This window comes from Garra rufa, chromosome 9 (genome assembly GCF_049309525.1).
Source record: "Garra rufa chromosome 9, GarRuf1.0, whole genome shotgun sequence".
Taxonomy (NCBI): Eukaryota; Metazoa; Chordata; class Actinopteri; order Cypriniformes; family Cyprinidae; genus Garra; species Garra rufa.
The window spans coordinates 20,729,177-20,736,970 of NC_133369.1; the positions used below are offsets into that span (position 1 = coordinate 20,729,177).

Consider the following 7,794-nt stretch of genomic DNA (forward strand, 5'->3'; position numbering starts at 1 on the left):
CAGGCTTATAAATCATGCACAATGAGTTTTTTTGAGGAAGTAAAAGTGTGCACAATCTCCTGTGAGGGCTAGGTTTAGGTGTAGGGTAGGTGTAGGGCGATAGAAAGCACGGTTTGTACAGTATAAAAACCATTACGCCTATGGAATGTCCCCATAAAACATGTAAACCCAACATGTGTGTGTGTGTGTGTGTGTGTGTGTGTGTGTGTGTGTGTGTGTGTGTGTGTGCATTTTGTATTTTTTTTATATTTATTTATTTATTTAATTTATATAATTCCAGTACATTTAGATTTTTTTTTTTGTCATTAATTTTTCTTTATTTTACACAGATGGTAAAATGTAGTCACATATACTGTGTGTGTGTGTGTGTGTGTGTGTGTGTGTGTGTGTGTGTGTGTGTGTGTGTGTGTGTGTGTGTGTGTGTGTGTGTGTGTGTTTTGTTTAAATTTTTCTAAATAATTTATATAATTTTTATATAATTTATTTAATTCCAGTAAATTTTTATTTAGATTTCTTTATTGGACATACATGTTCCCAAATCCTGTTTTTTTTTTTGTCACAATTTCTTGTCAGTGCCTATTACAAAGCAGTATTTTAGGGATCCTTCTAGAGCCAAAGCATTGAGCCTACATCAAAAGCTGTGACGGCGACTCAGAGATATTTATTTGGACAGCATTAATGCATCACTGTCTCTCATAAGAGGGCCATTCGTTTTGTTGTTGTCTTTGAGGATGGCATTCCCTCTTTATATCTGAGAGGTGGCTTTTCAGTGACGTTTAGCTAATATACTTTTCTTAACAGGAGGAATACATTTTTTTTACTCTCAGTGCCAAAAAGTAACAAAATTAGTCAAATGTTATTTATTACAGAGCAACGTAGCTTAATTTTAATCACGCAACAGTGCTTGACGTTGTTCAAATATTTAAAGTAATTCTGTGGAGCTTCATCTGTGATGTCTAAACAACTTTATTTTGGTCAATAAATATTGTATATTGTTCTGCCTTTTCAATTAAGATGTAAATTGAGCAGAGGCCCGAGTAAATAAACACGCGAAAGAGCCAGAAGTCCGATGCCTGCTCCGAATTCATTTGCGTAATAGAGGGATACACGTTTATTCCCACGAATCTCAGTATCCAAACAAATTCTTCCCATTAGTCTTAATTATAAACACATCTCATTCTGAAAACCATCTGAACTGTGCCAGACTGTAGGCACCTCTTCGTCAGAGGCTTCCAGGCTGTTTGTTTATCAGACTCATTCTTCCTGCGATGGAAGGAGAGCATATTTGTTTTAGCAGGCAATTTTCCATGATGCCACATTGTACCATGTGACAAGGGTTCGAGATGTAGACACACGCAGGCTTAGGACTGTCATTTATTTTTATGTTTGGCATACCAAACCTAGGTAGAACTTGACCAGAGAAACAGTTTGTTTGGATTAGCCCACTAAGTTGTATAGCATACTGCAAGAATATAAACTGTGTGTGTATGGTAGACAGTTTGTAACTATAAATGTTATAGTAAATTAGCTGAACCATTCAGCACTGATTTCAGTTTTAGTTACACATGTACAGATGAAGTCAAAAGTTTACATACACCTTGCAGAATCTGCAAAATGTTAATTATTTTAATAAGAAGGATCATACAAAATGCATGTTATTTTTTATTTAGAACTGACCTGAATATGATAGTTCACATAAAAGACATTTACATATAGTCCACAAGAAAAATAAATTATAAAAACAACCCCGCTCAAAAGTTTACATACACTTCCACAGCTGTTTGTCCTGAACAGTTAAACTGCCTGCTGTTCTTCAGAAAAATCCTTCATGTGCCACAAATTTCTGTGATTTTTCAGCATTTTTGTGTATTTGAACCCTTTCCAAAAATGACTGTATGATTATAAGATCCATCTTTTCACACTGAGGACAGCTGAGGGACTCATATACAACTATTACAGAAGGTTCAAACACTCACTTCTCCAGAAGGAAACACAATGCATTAAGAGCCAGGGGTTGAAAAATTTTTGAATTTGAAGATCAGGGTAAATTTCACTTATTTTGTCCTCTGGGGAACATGTAGGTATATTCTGAAGGGCAGTACTAAATGAAAAAAATATGATATTTAGGCAAAATAAGAAAAATGTGCAAATCTTGATTCTGTTCAAAAGTTTTCATTGTTTTTCCTTCTGGAGCATCAGTGAGCCTTTTCTAATAGTTGCATATGAGTCCCTCAGTTGTCCTTAGTGTGAGTAGAGAATATTTGAACAATGTTCATACTTTTTTAACTTAAAAAAATTGTCTGAGAATAAAAATAAAAGAAGAAATTCATTGGTATTAATGTGTGTGTACTAAATACTAACTAATTGAATTTTGCTTGTTCGACAGCAAGCCATATTTTAACCATTTAATTTAGTTTAATTTCATTTCATTTATTAACAGATATGTGCAGATTTATGTGTTTTAAATATTTATTTATTTAGAATGCAGAATCTCACCTGTTTCATTCATACATTTTATTAGTTTATGTTAAAACTTTTACATTTGGGCCAAAATTGTTTTGTTTTTTTCCAGTGTACAAATAAGCAGCTTAAAAATGTCCACCTTGTGTAACTGCAAACTTTGTTTCTCTTTGATTTCTGTGCAGATCCAGCCCCCAAACCACAGAGATGACCCTAACGGAGGGTTCATCGAATCTGAACCTCACATCAACATTGATTCCTCCCCTAACAACCAATACTTCTCCACCATACCGTGAACCTTATTTACACAGACTGGCCCACTTGGATGAAGGTCTCTATAACGACTTTTACAGCCTGTGGATAGCTCTGGTGGTCATCAACACCCTTATCTTTATGGTAGGGATGACCCTGAACAGTCTTGCGTTGTACGTCTTCTGCTTCAGGACCAAGCCGAAGACCACGTCAGTCATCTACACCATTAACCTGGCGGTGACGGACCTGTTGGTTAACCTCTCCCTTCCCACTCGTATCATACTGTACTACAGTGGAGGAAAGTGCCTCAACTGTTCCTACATGCACATATTCAGCTACTTCGTCAACATGTACTGTAGCATCCTCTTCCTCACCAGCATCTGTGTGGATCGCTACCTGGCCATCGTTCAGGCGGAGGCCTCACGGAAGTGGAGGAACCCCAATGTGGCCAAAGTGGTGTGCGCCTGCATTTGGCTGTTCGCCATTATCGTGACCTATTCGCTTCTCACGACGGCCTTCAAGCACTCAGGCTGCTGCCTTTCCAAACTCTTCGCACTAACTGTTTTTGAGTTCTTCCTGCCGATGGTGATCATCGTAGCGTTTACTATTCGAATCATGTGCGCCCTTTCCAGCCCGGGTCTCATGCAGCAGAGCCGCGACAGACGCATGAAAGCCGTACAGCTGCTGTCGACCGTTCTGGTGATCTTCACCGTCTGCTTCACGCCGTTTCACGTCCGTCAAGTTCTGTTTTACTTCCACCCTGATTTGCCTCATCATGTGATTGTGTACCATGTGACTGTCACCCTCAGCAGCCTGAACAGCTGCTTGGATCCTGTGGTCTACTGTTTCGTCACCACTAATTTTCAGTCTACCATGAAGAGATTTTTCAGGAAGATGGAAAGGGAGCAGACGAGCGGAGACATTGTCAGCATGCAGAAGAGCTCTAAGGGTTCAGGCCCTGTGACTGCTATAGCTAATAGTATAAGGATAAACATGAGCCCCATCCAGCAGGGAAGCCGATCTACATAGAGTATTTTAGATGGTTGCCATTACCATGTTACACTATTGCAAAACCAGTGGCATCGATGGACATTTGTGAATTTGTTTCGCTGTGTACTGTAAATACCTTGATGTAGAGATTTTATGAGGTAGTATTTCACTGTCATGTTTATAACTACAATGACTATGTAGCAATCTATGGGGGCCTGTTTATCTGTTAATCTATGAAACTGTTCTCTTGCAGTTGTGAGTTTATATCTTGCAGTTTTTTTGCATATGCGTGTATCATGCAATTCTGACTTTTCTCACAATTGTAAGTTAATATCTTGCAATTCAGATTTCTTTTCTTGCAATTCTGATTTTTTTTCTCAAAATTGTGAGATATAAACTCACAGTTGCGAGTTGTGAAGTCAGAATTTAATTGTGAGATATAAAGTTTTTTCTTGTAATTCTGACTTTTTTATCACAAATGCAAGTTTGTATCTCGCAGTTCTGACATTTCTCACAATTGTTTGTATCATGCAGTTCTGACTTGTGAGTTTATATCTCACAATTCGCTATTTTTTTGCTAATTCTGATTTTTTTTCTCAGAATTGTAAGATATATACTTGCAGTTGCTAGTTACGAAGACTTTTTCCATGAATTGTGAATTTATATTGCAAGTTTTTCTCACAAATGCAAGTTTGTATCATGCAATCCTAACTTTTTTCTCACAATTGTGAGTTTATATCTCGCAATTCGCTATTTTTGATTTTTTTTCTCAGAATTGTAAGAAATATACTTGCAGTTGCTAGTTACGAAGACTTTTTACATGAATTGTGAATTTATATTGCAAGTTTTTCTCACAAATGCAAGTTTGTATCATGCAATCCTAACTTTTTTCTCACAATTGTGAGTTTATATCTCGCAATTCACTATTTTTTTCTCGTAATTCTGACTTCTTTCTCAGAATTGTAAGTTTGTATCATGCAACCCTGACTTTTTATCTCACAATACTGACTTTTTCTCAGAAGTGTTTGATATAAACTTGCAATTGTGAGTTGCAAGATACAAAGTCAGAATTTTGAAATATAAAGTAACAATCCTGACTTGTTTTTCTCAGAATTGCGATATAAAAACCTGTGACTTTTTTCTTGCAGTTGTGAGTTTATATCTTGCAATTTTTTTTGCATATGCGTGTATCATGCAATTCTGACTTTTCTCACAACTGTAAGTTAATATCTTGCAATTCAGTTTTTTTTCTTGCAATTCTGACTTTTTTTCTCAAAATTGTGAGATATAAACTCACAGTTGCGAGTTGTGAAGTCAGAATTTTCCCGCAAATGCAAGTTTGTATCACACAATTCAAAACAATATTTCGCAATTCTCGCTTTTTACTTGCAATTCAGATTTTTTTTTTCAAAATTGTGAGACATAAACTCACAGTTGTGAGTCAGAATTACAGATAAAAACATGCAATTCTAACTTTTTTTCTTGCAAATGCGAGATTGTATCTTGCTATTCTGACTTTTCCGTCAATTGTGTTTATATCTCACAATTCTGAGGTTTTTTTCTCACAAATGCCAGTTTGTATTATGCAATTCAGACTTTTTTCTCATAATTGTGAGTTTATATCTTGCAATTTTTTCTCGCAAATACAAGTTTGTATCTCGCAATTCTGACTTTTTTCACAATTGTGTTTATATCTCACAATTCTGACATTTTTCTCGCAACTGCGAGTTTATATCTTGCTATTCTGACTTTTTTTCTCAGAATTGTGAGACATAAACTCACAATTGCAAGTTATAAAGTCCAATTTTGAGGGGATAAAACACTGATATGTTATCAGAATTGCTAGTGTATATCTCACAATTCTGACTGTATAACACGCAATTGCGAGTTTATTTCACGTGATTCTTAGAACAAACAGTCAGAATTGTGAGTTTGTATCATGCGTTTCTGAGAAATAAGTCAGAATTGCGAGATGTAAACTCGCAATTGCGAGAAAAAAATTACCTTTTTTATTTTTTATTTGGGCTTCCATAGGGCACTATATGCCACCACATTTTTAAGCTTGCAGTGCTTTAGCGCAGGGGTTTTCAAAAATGTTTGATGTCAAAGACATCTGTATGTAGTGTGCACATGAAGAAGGATGAAGACTTATATTGCCTATATAGTTCCTGTACTGAAGCCAAAACAAATTATTAAAACATTATCTGGAATATATTGTCTTTAATCTACTGTATATTTTTTCTACCAACAATTAGAGTAAAATTAGATGTCCACTACCGTTTAAAAATTTGGGGTTGCTAAGATTTGATAATGTTTCCGAAAGAAGTCTCTATACGCTTACAACGCCCACATTTTTTTAAATTAAAAAATACAGTAATATTGTAAAATATTATTACAATTTCAAATATTTGTTTTCAATTTAATATATTTAAAAAAAAAATTTTTGTATTGATAGCAAATCTGAATTTTCAGTAACCAGTGTCACACGATCCCTCAGAAATCAGTCTTATATCCTGACAGTAGACCTTATTCTACTCCAGATAAAAAGTACAAAAAACAGGATGAAATTATCTACAAATAGATATGTGAATAGAGTTTCTTAAGCAATTCAGGTTGAACTAGGTGCAATTAGTGAAGTATTTTATCTAAACACTATAATAACACTTATCTAATCTGTCAACTGACGTTATTTTGTAGCATTATAGTATTTTGTTATCAAATATAACTTCAAGAGACCTCAGTTACGTCTTTATGGCATGGTTAAATCGCAATGACTTACTGTATAAGTAATGACAAAGTCTTCGTGGCATCTAGGTTTTAGTTCACAGATTTTGACAGAGCGTTATTGCATCACCGCGATGAGGGGGATTTGCGAAACTTAACGACTGGCAACCTGGATCAGACAATAGATGCAGTACATCCGCGACCTGAGAGAGCAGGTACATTTGACTCTTTAACATCTTTCTTCATTTACTCGTGGATGTTCAAATGCTTTCTTTATCCATAAATGAAGATGCCTTTTATGAATCGGACCGCTCGTCGTGCTCGGGGACTGAAGGTATCAGCTAAATTTACTGTAGGAGCAAGTTAATTAGCAGGTTAGCAGTCCGGGCTAACAGTCTGTGTAAGCATTAATCAGAGTGATGATTCATATAAAGTTCAGCAAAATCCCAAATTCATAATAATTGCAACTCGCTCGCTCATATTCCCGCTCAGATCACTTCACACTCCCAAGTGATACAGTTGATAACATGATTATCGTGTGTATAACGCGAAGTATACAAATACTACACATCATCATCAGGGCACATGACTGCATGCAACAGTCTGATGATCTGGCAATCCTTTGAATCCAGGAAAAATGATAGGGGACGAGGTTTTAATGGTGATTTGCTAACGTTATTGATGTTTGTTTTGGCCAGGGAGGTTGTGTATACGTCTAACATTAACATCTCACATTGTAGTGAAAATGACTAGGTTTGATATTTGGTCTTTCAAGCGTACTTCCAATCACAAACAGAAAACCGTAACATGTTTAGGCATGATCTGAGCTGTATCATAGGCGTCTTAAAAGACTGTTGCACGTGATTCAGCGTCGCCACGTCCTCATCCCCTAATAACTATTTGACTTGTCCTCTTACATATATATTGTCCTCTTGTCTGCTTGTCACATTTTCACGTCAGTCTCTGACACAGGTGTCCATTCGCCCACCTGACTCTTGTTACAGCAGGCCTAGGCTGCTCTGGGGGTGAACGTTACCTGCCAGAAGCGTGTCTGGGTGTAGCCTTATCAGTGTAGTGCACAGGGGACGGACAGTTATCACAAGCGTCTCATGTAACCAGCAAGTAAAACTAGTGAGACATTTTGGCTGTCACTTTATGTGTCACTTCAGTTTTTTTAAACGTCTGGCGTATACCTATCTACTTTGCTTTATCTGGAACAGTATTTCTGGGTTAAACGGCTTTTGACATCAAATGAAACACAAGCTGGTTAAGGAACGAGGTATGACATGTTTTAATTATTACATGTGGGAGATGTTCGCTTGTTTTGTAACAAATTTGTACATATATGAACATTATTTTACTTATTTA

General features: G+C 36.3%; 2 protein-coding genes across 4 annotated transcripts in view; both read left to right on the plus strand.

Moving 5' to 3' along the window:
* The first annotated feature begins 2,653 nt into the window (after positions 1-2,653).
* Positions 2,654-4,053, plus strand: gpr20 (G protein-coupled receptor 20). The gene has a single exon (XM_073848017.1). It carries the CDS (start codon positions 2,668-2,670, stop codon positions 3,739-3,741), a length of 1,074 nt encoding a protein of 357 aa, XP_073704118.1. The 5' UTR covers positions 2,654-2,667; the 3' UTR covers positions 3,742-4,053.
* A 2,463-nt stretch (positions 4,054-6,516) lies between these two features.
* slc45a4b (solute carrier family 45 member 4b) overlaps positions 6,517-7,794 on the plus strand; it is a 16,319-nt gene continuing 15,041 nt past the window's right edge. The window contains exon 1 of one of the 3 annotated variants that reach the window (XM_073847536.1): positions 6,517-6,641. The gene's annotated coding sequence lies outside the window, so the exon portion shown is untranslated. Of the gene's footprint in view, positions 6,761-7,469; positions 7,706-7,794 lie in introns of those variants that run through there. The other 2 variants (XM_073847535.1, XM_073847534.1) reach the window with 2 other exon arrangements.

Bases quoted from the DNA above. Each gene is read 5' to 3' on its own strand.
- gpr20 (XM_073848017.1), top strand. From the start codon at position 2,668: ATGACCCTAACGGAGGGTTCATCGAATCTGAACCTCACATCAACATTG.